This window comes from Phocoena sinus, chromosome 3, assembly GCF_008692025.1.
Source record: "Phocoena sinus isolate mPhoSin1 chromosome 3, mPhoSin1.pri, whole genome shotgun sequence".
Lineage (NCBI taxonomy): Eukaryota > Metazoa > Chordata > Mammalia > Artiodactyla > Phocoenidae > Phocoena > Phocoena sinus.
In genome coordinates this window covers 117,318,605-117,339,451 of record NC_045765.1, presented here as the reverse complement: position 1 = coordinate 117,339,451, position 20,847 = coordinate 117,318,605, and the positions used below count along the sequence as shown (strand labels likewise).

At 37.8% G+C, this 20,847-nt stretch overlaps 1 protein-coding gene across 4 annotated transcripts in view; it reads left to right on the top strand.

Annotated features, from left to right (window-relative positions):
• Positions 1-20,847, top strand: part of BDP1 (B double prime 1, subunit of RNA polymerase III transcription initiation factor IIIB) — an 89,339-nt gene that overhangs the window by 62,657 nt on the left and 5,835 nt on the right. For 3 of the 4 annotated variants that reach the window (XM_032626740.1, XM_032626739.1, XM_032626742.1), the window contains 10 exons: positions 499-721; positions 1,077-1,228; positions 7,125-7,275; positions 7,484-7,664; positions 9,801-9,855; positions 10,242-10,419; positions 11,164-11,368; positions 16,563-16,602; positions 18,069-18,333; positions 20,079-20,322. In XM_032626740.1, coding sequence (XP_032482631.1) covers positions 499-721; positions 1,077-1,228; positions 7,125-7,275; positions 7,484-7,664; positions 9,801-9,855; positions 10,242-10,419; positions 11,164-11,368; positions 16,563-16,602; positions 18,069-18,333; positions 20,079-20,322 — 1,694 coding nt within the window. The remainder of the gene's footprint in view (positions 1-498; positions 722-1,076; positions 1,229-7,124; positions 7,276-7,483; positions 7,665-9,800; positions 9,856-10,241; positions 10,420-11,163; positions 11,369-16,562; positions 16,603-18,068; positions 18,334-20,078; positions 20,323-20,847) is intronic. The other variant, XM_032626741.1, reaches the window with a different exon arrangement.

Here is a 20,847-nt window from a genome sequence, read left to right as displayed (position 1 = left end):
GAAAGTAACAAAAAGATTTATTTTTAATTATAATAACAGAAAAGTTTCAGTCTATAAGAATTATTAAACTTAGCACATGTCAAATCTCTGGCATGAAATATGAGGTCATAAATTTAAACTTGGAGCCAAAAAGAGCAGACTTTAAAAATAACATAGATAGTTTCTCAAATGTGTTTTACCCATTTTATCATTCTGCTAGTCCTCTCCTAATGAACTGAATAAATCTTTAACACATTGTTTACTCAAAAAAAAAAAAAAAAATTAGGGAATTCCCTGGCGGTCCAGTGGTTAAGACTCCCCGCTTCCACTGAAGAGGGCACGGGTTCAATCCCTGGTTGGGGAACTAAAATCCTGCATGCCACGTGGTGCGGCCAGAAAAATAAAATAAAATAAAATAAAAATAACATAGAATTTTACCGTTGCTGCATGTTGAAGGATTTATTTGGACATCTGTTTGTATTTGGTCAATTTTAATTTTCTGTTTTTTTTCTGCAATAGGAGTATGTGTACTTCCTGATGTTCATTCAAACGATAAAACCCATATTCCTTTTTGCCCAGATAGTACAAATCTCAAAATTGTTCATGAATGTCAGGAACATTCTTCACCTATCCATAGTGCATCTCCATCAGTAGAAGAAAACAAGATTATATTGGATGAACAAAGTACTAAAGAAGAAATTGGTTTAATGGAAGAAGTAAAGGAAACCTCTATATCGTCCAGGTTTATTTTGCTTTATTAAACTATTATTGTTTTTTGAGTTTTACAAAATAAATTAGTGTTCAATTAATAAATATATATAAACCAACCATCAATTTGGCCAATAGCTTTGAGTAACAAATAAATGTAAGGTGGGCAGTGCTAATTTTTCACGCTTTAAAGTAAGGTTTAGCAGATTTTGATTTTAGTTTAATGGTTTGCATATTAAAATTACCACAGTGGGTGTTTTAAGCATTATTGAAACAGTTTTATGTAAATATAGTCCCAGTTTTACAGACATGGTCCAGATTCTTACACAGAATCCTGAGAGAATTCTTACACAGTTGATTAATTTCTCTTTCTTCCCATCTCTTTCTAGGACAACTTCAGAAGTGACCAGTAATTTGAGAATGAGAAGTAGATTTGCCAAGCCTAAGCCAAATCTTAAGAAAATTTTAGGGACCAGCAGGTTTGGTGCTCATCGGGAAGTTCCCAGTTTGTTTGTAACTAAAGAAGTGGAAATTCAAAGAGGTAAACTTTATTGTTCCCCTGAAAGTTACAAAATTACATTGACCCAAGAAATTTCATTAGCATTTCAAATGGAATATTCAGTTGTTACAATTATTTTAACTATTAAAAAGTTAAAACATACAGAAAGTAGAATGAGCTGTAAAATAAATACCCATAAACCCACCAACTAGTTTCACTAATTATTACCCTTTCACTATATTTACGTGATCAAACTTTCTCTTCATATATATTTTTTTCTGTGTGTGTTTATACATGAATACTCAAGCAAACATCTCTTAGGCATACATTGCATATGGCAAAAAATAAGACAGTACCCAAAAGTCAAAAATTTTAAAACCTCCCTCTTGGTTCCCAGCCCCTAATCCCATTTCCAGTGTCAGTTTTTATTGTAGACTTCTAAAAATGTTTTATACACATATGCATCTAAATAAGGGTGTGTGTATATACATACAAGCACCCATATATATACATACACACATACATATATATGTATACACATGTATATTCCTTTCAGCAAGGACAAAAATACATGTATCCTATATCATATATACTATTCAGCACTTCTTAAAAATAACATATCTTGAGATAATTCACATACCATAGAATTCACCCATTTAAAGTGTACAAGTCAGGATTTCCCTGGTGGTCCGGTGGTTAGGACTCCACGCTTCCACTGCAGGGGCACGGGTTCGATCCCTGGTCAGGGAACTAAGGTCCCATAAACTGTACTGAGTGGCCATAAAAAAAGGAAAAAACAAAGTGTACAATTCAATGGTTAGTATATTCAACTTTTGAGTATTATAAATAATGCTGCTAAGAACAGTCATTTATAAGTTTTTGTTTGGACATATATTTTTATTTCTCTTGAGTTTATACCTACAAGTAGAATTGTTGGGTCATGTGGTAATTCTGTGTTTAACCTTTTGAGGAACTGCCAAACTGTTACAAAAGTGGCTGCACCATTTTATATTTTCACCAACATTCGGTGAGGGTTTCAGTTTCTCTGCATCCTCCCAGACACTTGTTATTATTTGTCTTTTTGAGTATAGCTATCCTAGTGGGTGTGAAGTGCTATCTCATTGTGTGTGTGTGTGTGTGTGTGTGTGTGTGTGTGTGTGTGTGTGTGTTTTAATTGGGGTATAATTGCTTTACAATGTTGTGTTAGTTTCTGTTATACAACGAAGTGAATCAGCTATATGTATACATATATCCCCTCCCTCTTGGACCTCCCTCCCACCCACCCACCCCCATCCCACCCATCTAGGTCACCACAGAGCACCGAGCTGAGCTCCCTGCACTATATAGCAGGTCCCCACTACCTATCTGTTTTACACATGGTAGTGTATATATGTCAGTCCCAATCTCCCAATTCATCCTACCCCCGCTTGCCCCCCCGCCCATGTCCACACGTCCATCCATTCTCTACATCTGCGTCTCTATTCCTGCCCTGCAAATAGGTTCATCAGTACCATTTTTCTAGATTCCATGTATATGCATTAAAATATACAATATTTTTCTCTTTCTGACTTACTTCACTCTGTATGACAGATTCTAGGTCCACCCACATCTCTACAAATGACCCAATTTCGTTCCTTTTTATGGCTGAGTAATATTCCACTGTATATATGTACCACATCTTCTTTATCCATGCATCTGTTCGTGGGCATTTATGTTGCTTCCATGTCCTGTCTATTGTAAATAGTGCTGCAATGAACATTGGGGTGCATGTGTCTTTTTGGATTATAGTTTTCTCAGGGTATATGTCCAGTAGTGGGATTGTTGGGTTTTACTGTAGTTCTATTTTTAGTTTTTTAGGGAACCTCCATACTGTTCTTCATAGCGGCTGTATCAATTTACATTCCCACCAACAGAGCAAGAGAGTTCCCTTTTCTCCACACCCTCTCCAGCATTTACTGTTTGTAGATTTTTTGATAATGGCCATTCTGACCGGTGTGAGGTGATACCCCATTGCAGTTTTGATCTGCATTTCTCTAATAATTAGTGATGTTGAGCGTCTTTTTATGTGCCTCTTGGCCATCTGTATGTCTTCTTTGGAGAAATGCCTATTTAGGTCTTCCGCCCATTTTTTTTTTTTTTTTTTTTTGTGGTACGCAGGCCTCTCACTGTTGTGGCCTCTCCCGTTGTGGAGCACGGGCTGCGGACGCACAGGCTCAGCGGCCATGGCTCACGGGTCCAGCCGCTCCGCGGCATGTGGGATCCTCCCAGACCGGGGCACGAACCCGTGTCCCCTGCGTCGGCAGGCAGACTCTCAACCACTGTGCCACCAGGGAAGCCCCCGCCCATTTTTTGATTGGGTTGTTTGGTTTTTTTTTTGATACTGAGCTTCATGAGCTGTTAGTATATTTTGGAGATTAATCCCTTGTCAGTTGCTTCGTTTGCAAATATTTTCTCCCTTTCAGAGGGTTATCTTTCTGTCTCGTTTATGGTTTCCTTTGCTGTGCAAAAGCCTTTAAGTTTAATTAGGTCCCATTTGTTTATTTTTGTTTTTATAGTCATTACTCTAGGAGGTGGGTCAAAAAAGATCTTGCTGTGATTTATATCAAAGAGTGTTCTTCCTGTGTTTTCCTCTAAGAGTTTTATAGTGTCTGATTTTACATTTAGGACTTTAATCCATTTTGAGTTTATTTTTGTGTATGGTGTTAGGGAGTATTCTAATTTCATTCTTTTACATGTAGCTGTCCAGTTTTCCCAGCACCACTTATTGAAGAGACTGTCTTTTCTCCATTGTATAGTCTTGCCTACTTTGTCATAGATTAGGTAACCATAGGTGTGTTGGTTCATATCTGGGCTTTCTATCCTGTACCATTGATCTATGTTTCTGTTTTTGTGCCAGTACCATACTGTCTTGATTATTGTAGCTTTGCAGTATAGTTGGAAGTCAGGGAGCCTGTTTCTTCCAGCTCCGTTTTTCTTTTTCAAGATTGCTTTGGCTATTTGGGGTCTTTTGTGTTTCCATATAAATTGTAAAATGTTTTGTTCTAATTCTCTGAAAAATGCCATTGGTAATTTGCTAGGGATTGCATTGAATCTGTAGATTGCTTTGGGTAGTATAGTTATTTTGACAATATTTATTCTTCCAATCCAAGAACATGGTATATCTCTTTGTGTCATTTTTGATTTCTTTCATCAGTGTCTTAATAGTTTTCTGAGTACAGGTCTTTACCTCCTTAGGTAGGCTTATTCCTAGGTATTTTATTCTTTTTGTTGCAGTGGTAAATGGGATTGTTTCCTTAATTTCTCTTTCTGATCTTTTGTTGTTAGTGTATAGGAATGCAAGAGATTTCTGTGCATTAATTTTGTATCCTGCAGCTTTACCACATTCATTGATTAGCTCTAGTAGTTTTCTGGTGGCATCTTTAGGATTCTCTATGTATAGTATCATGTCATCTGCAAACAGTGACAGTTTTACTTCTTCTTTTCCAATTTGGATTCCTTCTCTTTCTTTTTCTTCTCTGATTGCCGTGGCTAGGACTTCCAAAACTGTGTTGAGTAGTAGTGGTGAGAGTGGACATCCTTGTCTTGGTCCTGATCTTAGAGGAAATGCTTTCAGTTTTTCACCATTGAGAATGATGTTTGCTGTGGGTTTGTTGTATATGGCCTTTATTATGTTGAGGTAGGTTCCCTCTATGCCCACTTTCTGGAGAGTTTTTTTCATAAATGGGTGTTGAATTTTGTCAGAAGCTTTTTCTGTATCTCATGAGATGATCATATGGTTTTTATTCTTTAATTTGTTAATATGGTGTATCACATTGATTTATTTGCATATATTGAAGAATCCTTGCATCCCTGGGATAAATCCCACCTGATCATGGTGGGTGATCCTTTTAATGTGTTGTTGGGTTCTGTCTGCTAGTATTTTGTTGAGGATTTTTGCGTCTATGTTCATCAGTGATATTGGCCTGTAATTTTCTTTTTTCGTGATATCTGTGTCTGGTTTTGGTATCAGGGTGATGGTGACTTTGTAGAATGAGTTTGGGAGTGTTCCTTCCTCTGCAATTTTTTGGAAGAGTTTGAGATGTATGGGTGTTAGCTCTTCTCCAAATGTTTGATAGAATTTGCCTGTGAAGCCATGTGGTCCTGGACTTTTGTTTGTTGGAAGATTTTTAATTGAAGTTTCAATTTCATTACTTGTGATTGGTCTATTTATATTTTCTGTTTCTTCCTGGTTCAGTCTTGGAAGGTTATACCTTTCTAAGAATTTGTCCATTTCTTCCAAGTTGTCCATTTTATTGGCATATAGTTGTTTGTAGTAGTCTCTTGTGATCCTTTGTATTTCTGCGGTGTCTCATTGTGGTTTTGATTTGCATTTCCCTGTTCACTAATGATGTTGAGTATCTTTTTATGTGCTTATTTGCATATCTTCTTTAGAGAAATGTCTCTCAAGATCTATGCTCATTTTATTTTATTTTTTAAGGTTTTTTTTTTTTTGATGTGAATCATTTTTAAAGTCTTTATTGAGGGCTTTCCTGGTGGCGCAGTGGTTGAGAGTCCGCCTGCCGATGCAGGGAACGGGGGTTTGTGCCCTGGTCTGGGAAGATCCCACATGCCGTGTAGTGGCTGGGCCCGTGAGCCATGGCCGCTGAGCCTGTACTCCGCAACAGGAGAGGCCACAACAGTGAGAGGCCTGCGTACTGCAAAAAAAAAAAAAAAAAAAAGTCTTTATTGAATTTGTTACAGTATTGCTTCTGTTTTGGTTTTTTTTTTTTTTTTTTTTTTTTTTTGGCTGTGAGGCATGTGGGATCTTAGCTCCCCGACCAGGGATCAAACCCGCACTCCCTATGTTAGAAGGCAGAGTCTTAACCACTGAACCGCAAGGGAAGTCCCTACACTCATTTTAGAATTGAGTTATTTGTCTTTTTATTATTGAGTTCTTTATATGTTAGTGCTGTTTTTTTTGTTTTTTTTTTTTTTTGCGTTACACGGGCCTCTCACTGTTGTGGCCTCTCCCATTGCGGAGCACAGGCTCCGGACGCACAGGCTCAGCGGCCATGGCTCACGGGCCCAGCCGCTCCGCAGCATGTGGGATCTTCCCAGACCGGGGCACGAACCCGCGTCCCCTGCATCGGCAGGCGGACTCTCAACCACTGCGCCACCAGGGAAGCCCCGTTAGTGCTGTTTTTAAACATTAATATATTGAAAAAAAATCTTTCCGTATGACTGCATAGTGCTCTTACTTCATTTTCTCAATATCCTCACTATATTTTCCATGTCCCCTCCCTGCCAAGGTCCCAAGGGTACTAGTGGGAGCAGGAAAAGCAGTGTAAGTGGTAGGCTGCCTGGATTATATTCAACCCCATATGTAGAAGATCTGGATGGTTAGCATCATCTTTTCCCTGTTTTGGGGTTCTTGATCCCTGGGATTTTCTTTTAGCCAACAATTCCTGTGGTTCAATTAGTTAATTCATTACTTTGGCTTGATCGGTATCCGGAAGGTCTCTCAGTGTGCAGACCCCAGTTACTTCTTTTATACAGACGTTATTTTCTTCCGCTTTTTGACATTATTCATTACAGAACAGCTCCCTCCCCAACACTTCCCCCAAGGTGGAACCAGCCAGGCCTCATGTGTACCCACCTCTAAACCTCTTCTGTATATGGGTTTCTGATTATACTGCTATTACAGTGAAGTAGAGATACAATAGCTGTGGCTGCCAGGAGTGAAATATGTGCAGTGCAAACTCGTTAATTATCTCATTTATGTTAAAAAGTGTAATTGACCCAGACCACCTTTTTGCCATGTGAATAAGCTTGCTTTTTGGATTAAGGGAAGTTTGGAAGAGCCACTATGTAGTGATCTTTGAAAACAGAATATGTTTCTAATATGGAGATTTTGACTTTACTATTTTGGGCTATATTTTAAATGTATTTTTTATTTAAGAAACTGAGAAAAATGCTTCTAAAGGGAGAGAATTAGAAGATAAAAACCTTGAATCAGTTACAACAGCAGAGAGTAAGGAGCAGAGCAAATTGGCATCTGTACACGGTATTGAAGAAACCAGTATTTCACAAGAAACACGCCTAACTGGAAGGTAAAAGAGGAAAGATATTCTGGGATTTGATTTATATTCTTTGTCAACTATAGGCATAAGCAGTAGCTGTAAGAATTTGTTCGGTTGCATTAAATCTATCTTAAAAGTTTGAAAACCATTAAATTAGATGAACTTTGACATACCTAGCTTTAAACATAGTTCTGTGGTTGTCTCCTTGATTTCAGATACATACTAATCTGTCTTTCAGAGATGAAGATGAAGAAGGGAGGTCTGCAGAGGTTCAGCTGTCTTCAGTTGCTCCTGTTGTTTCGTCTGAGTCAATGCCCCACACACTTGGTTTGGGTATGGGTCTTGGTGAGAGTTCTGTCGAAGAGCCCCTGGAAAAGGACTCTAACGGAGACAGTGTGCTTATACTTCATGTGCCAGAGGTAAAAGAATGTAAAATATAACGGGGTGGCCAGCTGTTTATTCCTTATTTAAAACGTTAAGTTCTAATTTACACACAATAAACTTTATCCTTCTTAGTGTTCAGTTCTACAGATTTTCATAAACATTTATAATCATATAACCAATACATGAACAATTCCATCACTCCCCAACTTTTCCAGGGTCCTTTTTAGTTACTCCTTCTCTCCACCCCCCACCCCTGACAACCATTTTTCTTTCCCTATAATTTTGCCTTTGCAAGAATGTATTGAATATGTTTTTATTCTCTGGAACATAGAGATAAAATAACCAATACCTAGCTTTGTTGTAAAGGCTTTGAAAAAGGAAGTGTTTTGTACAGAGAGAACTCTTGCTTCTTAGCCCCTGGGTCTGAGAAGTTCATTCTCAGAGCAAGTGTTTATTGAGATGTTGCGTGTGCAATACTATGTGAGATACTTGGAACACAACCTTGTGAGGAACAGGTGAGTAAATGAATGGTTAAACTCAGTCTGATAGGTGTTATGAAAGAGAGTTGTGTGAGACTCAGTTGGAGTGGCCCTCAACCCAAACCAGCGAAACTAATCTGGTGGGGGCAGTGGGCAGAGCCCAGGCATTAGCTTTTTTTTTTTTAAAGTTCCCCAGCTTATTCTAATGTGCACCCAGCACTGAGCAAATCCTTGATCTGGAAGAACAAGTATGAATTAGCCAGTTACAGAGAGAGGAACATGTACAAAGAACAAGTGTGAAACAGTATGACATGCTCAGGGACTGTATAAGTAGCTATGAGTGGAATATAAATGAAGAAAGTGCTTAGAGATGAAGTTAGGTAGCCTGGGGACAGATCATAAAATGAATTTTTATGGCTTGCTAAGGAGTTTGGGTTACATCCAAAGTTATGGGATTTTCCCCTACCACCCAACTTTTTAATTTTTACTTTTTATTTTGAAATAATTTCAAATTTAGAGAAAAGTTGCAAGAATCTTACATAGAAATCTGTTAACATTTTGCCTCATTTGCGTGCATACCTAGCTCTAAATGTTATTTTCTCTCTGTGTTGCTCTCCATCTTGGTAGGTACTTTAAAACAACTAAACTATCAGAAAGTAAGTTGTAGACATGAGTCTTCACCCACAAATACTCCAGCTTGTATCTAAGACCAAGGATATTCTCTTACAGAAAAATGACAATACCATTACCACACTCAGTATTACCATACTACCTAGCATTGATTTAATAATAATGTGTAATATACAGTTGCAACCAAACCTCTTACAGTGCATTTAGCTGTCATTTCTTCTTACTTTTTTAATCTAGAGTAGTCCTCTTGCCCTTTTTCCTCTTTTCTGTACTTGACATTTTAGAAGAGTCCAAGTTAGTCTATAATCTGGATTTCTTTTACTGCTTCCTCCTTATTAGATTCAGGTTAAACTTTTTTTTTGCAAGAGTACTACGTAGGTGATGTTTTGCTCTTCTTTTGCATCATATCAGGGGACACATAATGTTGGTTTTTCCCATTATTGGTGTTGCTGACTGATCACTTGGGTAAAATGGTACCTACCAGTTTTCTCCATTATAATTGCATCTTTTCCACTTAGTAAGTAATTTAGTATGCATTGATGATTCTTGCCTGAGTCAATTACTGACATTGTTGGTTGCAAAGTGAAAGTTTTAAGATCTTAAGTAGTAGCGAATTACAATTGGAATTGCATTTGAGAGAAAACAATGTTTACAGTTTTGTGGAAAACAGATTGGAGGGAGCCATGCTGGGGGCAAGGAGACCAGTTTGCTTCCATATACATGTCACCTACTAATGGTACAGTGGCTGCTGTGATGGGGATAGAGAGAAGTTTGAAGTGTTTGGATCTCCCTTTTCTGTTACTTCAAAAATCATTTCATAGCCTACACGTATTTAACAATTTAGTCATAATTCCCTTGTGTATATATATGTGTTTATTTAAAGGAATCAAAATTTTATTGGTACAACTAAAAGTTTCAAAACACTTGAAAAATTCTTTATATAGGTTAGATAAGTTGTTGACTTTTGAAACAATAACTGTTCACAGTATCACATTGTCAGGAAAACTTTTTAAAACTGAGATTTGGTCAACCTCACTCTTTCATTTTAATTTTTTATGGCAGTGTAGTATTCCAGAAGTCCAACAAGAGAATATAAACAATCCTCAAGACCTAACAGGTATGATAATCTGCTTCAGTAGAGTCTTAGAACCTAATAGTATGTTTTTTATTGCCCATTTGACTATGGAAAAACAAAGCAGTTTTTGTTGGTCTATGTTGGCCTTAAATTAAAAAAACAAAAAAACTTGAAGTATTTTGTATATAAGTTTTGTTATTCAGAATTATAAATCTTAAAAAAAAAGGAATTATAAATCTCCATAGTGAATCATCTTTATCCTTTACGAAATTTTTATTTATTTGTTTCTTGAGGGGTATAATTTAGTTTTTTATTCTTCGGGATAAGTTGTCATGAGACGTTTTAGAAGTGAAATAAATTAATGATTTTCTGTCATTTCATGGTTCAGCTTTTCATTACTAACTTTTAAACTTTGATAATGAATCTAGTTGCTAATGTACATCAAGAAGGTGAGGATGAACAAGCATTCATTTTAACTCTGGTGGAAATCCCAACCAATGCAGTAGAAGAATTTGCTGATACCACTATGCAGTTAATGCCAAACCCTTTACTGCCAGCCCCCATATTGGTCAAATCAGTGAATACAGAAGAAAGGGGGGACATGAGGTAATGAATCAACTAAACTGTTTTTGCTACGGGGTAGGGGTGCTTTATGAATTGAATAGTATTGATTGAACAAGCCATTCACCAACATTATTTGTAATTGTCATGGAGATCTTATTTAGTAATTATGTGGTAAATTAGAGAAGAAATTACTGATTTTATATCTGATAAAGATGCCATTTAAATGTATAATATAATACTTTTGTATGAAACTTTGTTGGCATTTTAAGTATTTTGAAAGCTAAAAAAATTGAGCAATCTGAATCATAAAATAGCATCTGTTAAAGGTTACTTTGTATACATTTATATATTTTTAAAATAAATATACATTCACAGAAAGTTGCAAAAATAGTACAAAGGATACATTTTAAAATATTTTTGATATTTATTTTAATTCTTTGCTGTAGAATTCTTAAGTTGTATTTTAATAGTCATTGGTTAAGATGCTTTATTGTCTATCAAGTAACATTAGAAATTGAAGCCTTTTATATTAGGAAGAGACATTTTAGACTAAAATTTAACTTTACTGACAAAGAAAACATTATTTTTATGCCTCAGATTTAATTCAATATTATGGAACTTAAGTTGTGAGTTTTTAAGTATGAATGGAGCTCAAAACTAACATTTTTGTGGCCATGGCCATGTATATATTAGTTACTTTGAAGTGTTTTGGCAGTTTTCATTGGAATAGCTCAGGCTTTAACCTCATAAAATAACTAATTTAATGTGTGTGTATTTTCTATGCAGTATCAGTTTTCCAGTAACTTCAGCTGGTCAGGATGACATGTGTTTATCTAATTCTGGAAGAGATGATTCCAAAAAGCCTCCTGCTAATTTGGATCTTGTATCTAGGAAGAGATTTCACTGTAGGCTTGATGAAAGTGACCATGTTCCTCCTGCCAAAAAAAGTTCACTCACTTTAAGAGATGCTTGTCAAAAATATACCTCTGAGGTAAGATGGAATCATTAAGCAAGTAAGACGGCCATATTTTAACGGATCTATTTTTCTTTTTCCTTTAGGCTCTTTATATAAAGATAGCTCTTAGGGGCTTCCCTGGTGGCGTAGTGGTTGATAGGGGCTTCCCTGGTGGCGTAGTGGTTGAGAGTCCGTCTGCCGATGCAGGGTACACGGGTTTGTGCCCTGGTCCGGGAAGATCCCACATGCCGCGGAGCGGCTGGGCCTGTGAGCCATGGCCGCTGAGCCTGCGCGCCTGGAGCCTGTGCTCCGCAACGGGAGAGGCCACAACAGTGAGAGGCCCGCGTACCGCAAAAAAAAAAAGATAGCTCTAATACTTTTTACCATAAATAATCCAGATAAAACCAGTTTTGGATTTTTACTTTCAACCAGTTCTAGGTGAAAATTGATGGATATTAATCAGAAAACCCATTCCCAGCTCAGTGTCATTGGCTAAAAATTAAGCTGAAAGCATCATACAGATGTGGATTTTGGCTGTACCACTTAACAGCTGTGGGATCTTAGGCAAGATTCTTCACTTCTCTGAATGAGTTCCCTGCTGTGTAAAATGGTAATAGTGATATCATCACTACCATTATCATAATGCTTAAAGTTTTCCGTTGCTCTTAGGAATAAAGCCAGAACCTCTAAGCCACTGTTTTTGTTTGGCTGTTTTCTGTGTCTAATCTCATCTTGTGCTGGTCTCTGCCTCGCTAGCCATATTGACCATCTTTCAGTTTCTCAAATGCACCGTACTCCTCATGTCCCAGGCTTTTCTTTTGCTGTTTCTTCATTTATGAAACATTCCCTTGCAAAACACAGACTTCTTTAGCTCAGTCGTCACTACCTCAGGGACGCCTGACTGCAGATTCAGTTACCAGCCACTGTGTTGTAAGTTTCTTAAGCACCCTCTTGTTTTTGTTTCTGGTAATCATCATAAGTTACTACACTATAGAACAACACTATGGAAAAATTAGAATCTATATTCTCTAAGGGACAGTTGAAGACCAGTAGTCCTTAGATGATAGTAGACAACAGAGGCGGTGTATTCTGCCATATCTGATTGGTTAAAAAGTGGTATCCTGGAATAGTTTTTAATTTCTTATGAGTAAGGTTGAACATCTTTTCATATGCTTAAGAACCAGTTGTATTTCCTTTCCTTTGACGTGACTCTATACTCTTTACCCATTTTTCAATTGGGTTTGTTGATCTTTGTCTTGTAGATTTGGAGGAACTCTCTGTTTTGTATGTCTGTGATATGAGTTGCAAATTTTTTTTTCTCAGATTGTTGTCTTTTAATTCTACTTTTTGTGATTTTCTCATACAGACTTCTTCTGCTAAACTTTTTAATGTGAAAGTTTTCAAACATTTAAAAAGGTAGACTGGCAAGTATAATGTATCCCTATGTATCAGTCATCCTGTTTCAACATTTTGTCAGCATTCCATGCAGATACTGTTTCATTTTATTTTAAAAGTATATTTAGGGCTTCCCTGGTGGTGCAGTGGTTGGGAGTCCGCCTGCCGATGCAGGGGATACGGGTTCGTGCCCCGGTCCGGGAGGATCCCACGTGCCGCGGAGCGGCTGGGCCCGTGAGCTATGGCCGCTGAGCCTGTGCGTCCGGAGCTTGTGCTCCACAACGGGAAAGGCCACAGCAGTGAGAGGCCTGCATACCGCAAAAAAAAAAAAAAAAAAAAAAAAAAAAAAAAGTATATTTAATGACATGGAAAAAAGATCAGAGTACATCACTATATGCAAAACTAGGTCACCAGTTTAAAATAGGCCATTTAAAAAATGATAGATATACATTGGTGTGACTGAATATATAAGAAAAGTATGTATAGTGCCTCTTGGGCCTGTTTGTGGCTTTTATTTTCTAAACTGTTTTCAGCATTTTAACGATAAAAAATTGCTTATAAATAGCCAAAGTTATAATTTTAAATGCTAGAATGTATATACACTGTACTTAGATAGACATGCAAATACTTTTTATTTTTCTGTAATCAGATATAATCAGTCTTTTGGGGAATTCCCTGGCATTCCAGTGGTTAGGACTCGGGTGGTCTCACTGCTGGGACCTGGGTTCGATCCCTGGTGGGGAACTAAGATCTCGCAAGCCGTGCAGCATGGCCAAAAAAAAAAATTTTTTTTTATTAGCCTTTTTTTTTAAAATTAATTTATTTTTGGCTGCGTTGGGTCTTCATTGCTGCGCGCGGGCTTTTTCTAGTTGCAGTGAGCGGGGGCTACTCCTTGTGGTGCACGGGCCTCTCATTGCGGTGGCCTCTCCTACTGCGGAGCACGGGCTCTAGGCACACGGGCTTCAGCAGTTGTGGCACGTGGGCTCAGTAGTTGTGGCGCACGGGCTTAGTTGCTCCGCGGTCTGTGGGATCTTCCTGGACCAGGGCTCGAACCCGTGTCCCCTGCATTGGCAGGCGGATTCTTAACCACTGCGCCACCAGGGAAGTCCCTATTATTCTTTTTATGTATAGCTTATGGAGTGTGTTATACATTGAAGGTCTACCTTGAATTTAATATAAATTCTTTTAATTAATATTATTGATTTGTATAGAATTTATTTTGGTTTTAAGAACAGTGGAACCAACTTAATTTTCACCAGATGCCTATTCGTCTGTCCCAGCACCATTTATTGAATAATTCATCTTTTGTCCGCTGATTTAAAATTCTACTTTTGGGGACTTCCCTGGCGGTCCAGTGGTTAAGGCTCAGAGCTTCCACCACAGGGGGCAAGGGTTCAATCCCTGGTCAGGAAGCTAAGATCCTGCATGCTGCACGGTGTGGCCAAAAAATAAAATAAAGGTGTATTTTTTTTTTTTTTTTTTTTTTTTTTTTTTTGCGTTACGCGGGCCTCTCACTGTTGTGGCCTCTCCCGTTGTGGAGCACAGGCTCCAGACGTGCAGGCTCAGCGGCCATGGCTCACGGGCCCAGCCGCTCTGCGGCATGTGGGATCTTCCCAGACCGGGACACGAACCCGCGTCCCCTGCATCGGCAGGCAGACTCTCAACCACTGCGCCACCAGGGAAGCCCAAAGGTGTATTTTTAAAAAAATAAAATGAAATTCCACTTTTGTCAGATATTAAATTTCCATACATATTTGGGCATATTCCTGAACTTTCCTTTCTTCTTCATTGATTTACCTATTTGTTCTGGGGCCAGTATCACACTGTTTTAATTATTGTAGCTTTTAAGTGCTTTACTATCTTAAAAAGGGATAGTCTGGGGGTTTCCCTGGTGGCGCAGTGGTTAAGAATCCACCTGCCAATGCAGGGGACACGGGTTCGAGCCCTGGTCCAGGAAGATCCCACATGCCGCGGAGCAAGTGAGCCTGTGCACCACAACTACTGAGCCTGTGTTCTAGAGCCCGTGAGCCACAACTACTGAAGCCCTCGTGCCTAGAGCCCGTGCTCCGCAAGAAGAGTAGCCCCCACTCTCCACAAATAGAGAAAGCCTGCGCGCAGCAACGAAGACCCAACACATCCAGAAGTAAATTAATTTTTAAAAAAAAAAGGGATAGTCTGTCCCTCTCCCCATCCCCCAATACAATTTTCTTCTTTTTCCAAGTTTTTCCTAGTCACTTACGTTTTTTCTTTTTTCTTGGCTGTGTTGGGTCTTCGTTGCTGTGTGCGGACTTTCTCTAGTTGCATCGAGCGGGGGCTACTCTTCATTGTGGTGCGCGGGCTTCTCATTGCAGTGGCTTCTCTTGTTGCGGAGCACGGGCTCTAGGCGCACAGGCTTCAGTAACTGTGGCTTGCAGGCTCTAGAGCGCAGGCTCAGTAGTTGTGGCACATGGGCTTAGTTACTCAGCAGCATGTGGGATCTTCCTGGACCAGGGCTAGAACCTGTGTCCCCTGCATTGGCAGGCGGATTCTTAACCACTGTGCCACCAGGGAAGTCTGCTTATATGTTTTAAAGTTTATATTAATTTCAGAATTAGCTTATTCAGAGCTTAAGAAAAAAACCCTATTGGTACTTGTGTTAGGATCATACTAAGTTGACAGATGAACATAGAGAAAATTGACATCATAAATGTGATGTTGAATCTTCCTGTCTAGAAACACAGTGTGTCTTTCCAATTGTTTAAGACTTCTTTTGTGTCTGTCTCTCAGGGGTATTTTAAGTTTTTCTTCATATAAATCTGGTACATTTCTTATTGGATTATATCTAAGAATTTTATCTTTTTTGTTGCTATTATCATTGAGTTCTTTTTAATCTAGAGAGCTTTACTGAATTACCCTCATTGTGTGTAGTAATTTTTCAGTTGGTTCTCTTGAGTTTTCTTAGTAAACAGTCATATCATCTGCAAATGTAATTTTAATTATTCTCTTCTGCTTTTTACACCTTTAATTTCTTTCTTTTCTAATTATATTGGGTAATATAACTTTAAAAAATCAGAAAATAGTCCTGATAGTGGACAACATTTTCTTATTCCTGACTTTAATGGGAATACTTCCAGTGTTTATGAAGTGGGATGCTGCCTTTCGGATTGCAATAGTTGTATTTTACGGTGTTAAGAAAATGCCTGTCCAATTTTACAGGTTTTTTTTAAGAATGATATTATTGGACACTTTTCCTGCAAATAGAGAGATGATATTATTTTTCTCCTCAGATCTGTTGATTTTTATTAATATGTTTTATAATATTAAATCATCTTTGTATTCCTGAAACAAACTTTTTTTTTTTTTTGGCTGTGCCTCCAAGCTTGTGGGATCTTAGTTCGCTGACCAGGGATTGAACCCGTGCCCTCAACAGTGAAAGCGTGGAGTCCTAACCACTGGACTGCCAGGGAATTCTCAAACAAACTCTATTTGATCGTGATGTTTTAGTCTTTCGATGTGCTGCTAAATTATGCTTGTCATATTTCATTTGATATTTTTGCACTGATTTGAGACTGGTTAGTTGGTATCAATATGATGCTTGATTTATAAAAGGCATTTGGAAGCTTTCCCTCTTCTGCTATGCCGTGGAATAATTTAAATAATAGTTGCAGTGTCTTTTTCATAAATGTTTTGTAGAATTCCCATAAAACATGTCTGACCCTAGCTTTCTGGGAAATATAGGTTTTCTTTACTTAAAAAAGAAAGAAGGAAATAAGATTAAGAAAGAAAGAAGGAAATAAAATTAATTTTATTTGACAAATAGATTTCTAATTTTTTTTTGTAAATTTTCTTAAAACAGGTGTGTTCAAAGGAAGTAATCAATGTTTTGGAGAAAACAGGTGAGTAAAATAAATTTTAATGTGGTTGCATTTTGCTAAGTACCCCTGATTATTTTTGATATATCTTGTTTAAATTTGGGATTGAAGCAGAGTCTTGCTCATTTTTCTCTAAGAATCACGCCTTTATTATTAGAGGTTTTTCTTCCCTTCTGAGATCTTAGATTTGGCACTTTGGTGGCCATGAAAAGCTACTTTCATCCTGTATTTAATAGAAAATCATATAGTTCCAAGATTTCCTGTAAAAAGCTCAACAACTACATTTAAGGAATTAGAAAGCTGGGTATTAAGGAGTTTTTATAGGTCCTTAGCTTTATCCTTTTTTGTTTTTAATTAATTTTTATTGGAGTATAGTTGATTTACAATGTTGTGTTAGTTTCTGCTGTACGGTAGAGTGAATCAGTTATGTATATGTATAACTGATACATATGTATATGTATAACTCCACTCTTTAAGATTTTATTCCCATATAGGTCATTACAGAGTATTGAGTAGAGCTCCCTGTGCTATGCAGTAGGTTCTTATTAGTTTTCTATTTTATATATAGTAGTGTGTATATGTCAATCCCAATCTACCAATTTATCCCTCTCCCTAGCCCCCGCCCTTTCCCCCTTGGTAACCATAAGTTTGTTTTCTATATCTGTGACTCTATTTCTGTTTTGTAAATAGGTTCATTTGTACCATTTTTTTAGATTCTACATATAAACAATATCATGTGATACTTGTCTTTCTCTGTCTGACTTAATTTCACTCAGTATGACAATCTCTAGGTCCATCCATGTTGCTGCAAATGGCGTTTTTCGTTCTTTCTTATGGCTGAGTAATATTTCATTGTATATGTGTACCACATCTTCTTTATCCATTCCTCCGTTGATGGATATTGAGGTTGCTTCCGTGTCATGGCTACTGTAAATAGTGCTGCAATGAACATTGGGGTACATGTGTCTTTTCGAATTATTGTTTTCTCCAGTTATGTGCCCAGGAGTGGTATTGCTGGATCATATGGTAGCTCTGTTTTTAGTTTTTTTAAGGAACCTCCATACTGTTCTCCATAGTGGCTGTGCCAATTTATATTCCCACCAACAGTGCAGGAGGGTTCCCTTTTCTCCACACCCTCTCCAGCATTTATTGACTGTAGATTTTGTGATGATAGCCATTCTGACCTTAGCTTTACCCTTAATTAGAAAGTGATCACTTTTTCATTTTGCTAGTTCAAGAAATATTTATGGAGAAAGCTTTTCTAAGTCAAAATATATTGATACGACTATTTTACATCTGAAGGTAGAAGCTGTTACCATAGCTTTTACCCATTATAATATTCCTAATAGTCCACTAATTTTTAATTTAGCTTACTCTTATTAGGGTAGGTTCATGATAGAATATCATGGGTTTTCTTCTTCAAATATTGCAATTTAATTGAACGTATTAATTTCCATATGTGTGCTTACCATTTATTTTCTTTTTTGAAGGAGAGTCTTACAAGGGACAAGGTATCTTCCCTACCTCAGGAAACACACATACAATTCCAGAACCTCAGAAAGAGCAACTTGAACCAACTTTTCAGAGTATCAGATCTAAACCTCTTGATAAAATAACAGATACACAAGAAAAGAATACATCTCAGTTACCTCAGGATGAGATAGGGGTGTCTGATAAGGAAAAAAGAACTTGTGCTGCTTCTAAGTCTGAACAAATGGATAGCATCACATCGTCTTCAAAAACCCCACTATCCAGGTATCATGAGAAAGTCTTTAATAAATGTTTCTCTCTCTCCATTTTTCTCTCTCAGTATATAAATATAACCTATATGGAATAGGTGTAACATGTATAACGACTAAGTCCAGTACTAAGGATGGTGTTTTGTAATCATACCCCTCTGTCAGAAACGTAAAGGGAAGGGGTGTCACCAAAGGAAATACAGTAAGGTCAGACACTTTTGGAGGACATCACATATGACTAGAGCTTCACTTTAAGCGCTGAAACTTTGATTTTAGATAGAAAATCTTTAGAATTTAGTATTGCACACTTTCTTTTCCAGATTGTTCATGGTTATTATTTTAATAATTATTTATTCTACCATACAGTAGCTGCCAGTGCAGATGTAGATGGTCTGAGACATAGGGCTAACATCAGAAGTAGCTCTGGAGGTTGTTTTATTGAAGTCCCAAATACTGTGTGCATTTTTCTCTCTTGTGGCATACCAGAGAGGTAAACCCTGGCTTTCTCCCTATAACACTAAATGTGGAATTTAAGCCCAAAGCCAGCCTCTCCCACATTATTTCCTCATACTCTAGAAGTGTGTCTTCTGGGTTATGGATAACTATTGGCTTGTTGGCAGCATTCAAATCATTAACGTGGAGTTGGTGAGTTGGAGAGGGAGGACATGTACTAGTCTCCACTAAAGGAAAGTGGGGGAAATGACATGTATAATTTGAAAAGGCATATTTAACGAACCTGTGTTTTTGTTATATAAACTACATATTTTCTGGCGTAGAGATGTGCTGAAAATAGAATGAGGGTAGCATCATGGGGGTTTGGGTTAAAACAGTTGAGAAGCAGTATTCTAGAACAAGGGTCAGCAAATTTGGGGGGCAAAAGATCATGTAGTATATATTTTAGTCTTTGTGGGCCATATATCTCTGTTGCAACTACTCAGCTACTCAACAGATATGTAATCACATCTTTTTACATATATGGTTACATATTACATATGTGGTGTGTATATATATAATATACCACATATGTAATATGTAACCATATATGTAAACAGATGAGCATGCTGTGTTCCAGTAAACTTATTTATAGAATCAGGTGGTGGACTTCACTTGGCCTGTGGATCATAGCTTGCTGACCCCTGCTCTAGAGCCCTTCTACTCAAAGTGTGGTCCTGGCACCAGCAGCAGGGACATCATTTGAGAACTCAGTAGAAATACAGGACTTAGGCCCCACTTCCCCACCAACTCAGTCAGAATCTTCATTTTGATAACATCCCCACGTGATTTGTATGCCTTTCAGGCTTGAGAAGTACTGCTGTAGAGTAAGCTTTGACCTTTGTCACAAATATACGTCATGACAGAGTGATATCAGTACTTAGTGTATCAGTATTTAGTAGGTGTGCCACTCCTGTGGTATCATAGCTGCCATTTTAGCATTCATGGAAAGAAGTTGGCATTAAGAATGTGTCTTCCTGGGACTTCCCTGGTGGCCCAGTGGTTAAGACTGTGTGCTTCCAATGCAGGGGGCATGGGTTTGATCCCTGGTCGGGGAACTAAGATCCCACATGCTGGGCGGCATGGCCAAAAAAAAAAAAAAAAAAGTTTATACAGATATAGATGTCCTATAGAACTTGGCACATTCCTGCTTTCAGCTTCTTTGCTGTAATATCCTGCCTATGAAAAATTTGGTGAATAAATATTAAAAAAAAAAAAAGAATGTGTCTTCCTGGATATTGTTGAATATCTTTACATTTGCATTTCTAGACCTGGCAGAAGACCCCTGGGATTTTTGTCTTTAATATGTTCAAAGAATAGTTTGGAGTCTGATGAACCTACTCAGGTTCGTAGCAAGAAACGCCTGAAACCTCTTATACCTGTATCAAGACAGAATCTGAAAAGATCTAATCCGCTCAATACAAGCCAGAAAAAAACTCAAGAGTCCTCTGATCTTCCATCTCCAAGTGTTGTTAATACTCAACCTAAAAATATTGATAGTTCAGCAACTCAGGTATGTGATAACTACTCTTTGTTTGTTTATTTGTATAGAATGGGTTGGATATCAGACTCAACTTGGAAAAACATGGCAATTGTTATTTTCATCTGAATATCAGAAATTATTGCAGAGCAACTCCACTCCGTCTCCTCCCTATCCTACCCCACTGTACTGGAAGAAGATAAGGTGTTGAATTAGAAAGTTACAGCTAGTTTAATATAGAGCCATTGAACTAACCATAAATGGACACTTAATTGCCATTCCTTTACTGCAGAGACCCTTCTGACCTGTGGAAGCAAAACAAAGCAGTACTTGCATTTTATTTCCTTTGGGACAAATGTCATGACACCTACAAAAATTCAAGGAACAGTAAAATTAGAATTCGTTTGCATGTTTCATTTCTGTGCACTCTGAAGCTGTAATAGCAAGTACTGGGGCAGAAAATTTTGTGAACTTGTATCAAAGACTTTGGAAGAACATTGGGGTGACTTCAGATCTCAACAAGGAAAAGGCTGGTGACCATCTATTGGATAGCATGAG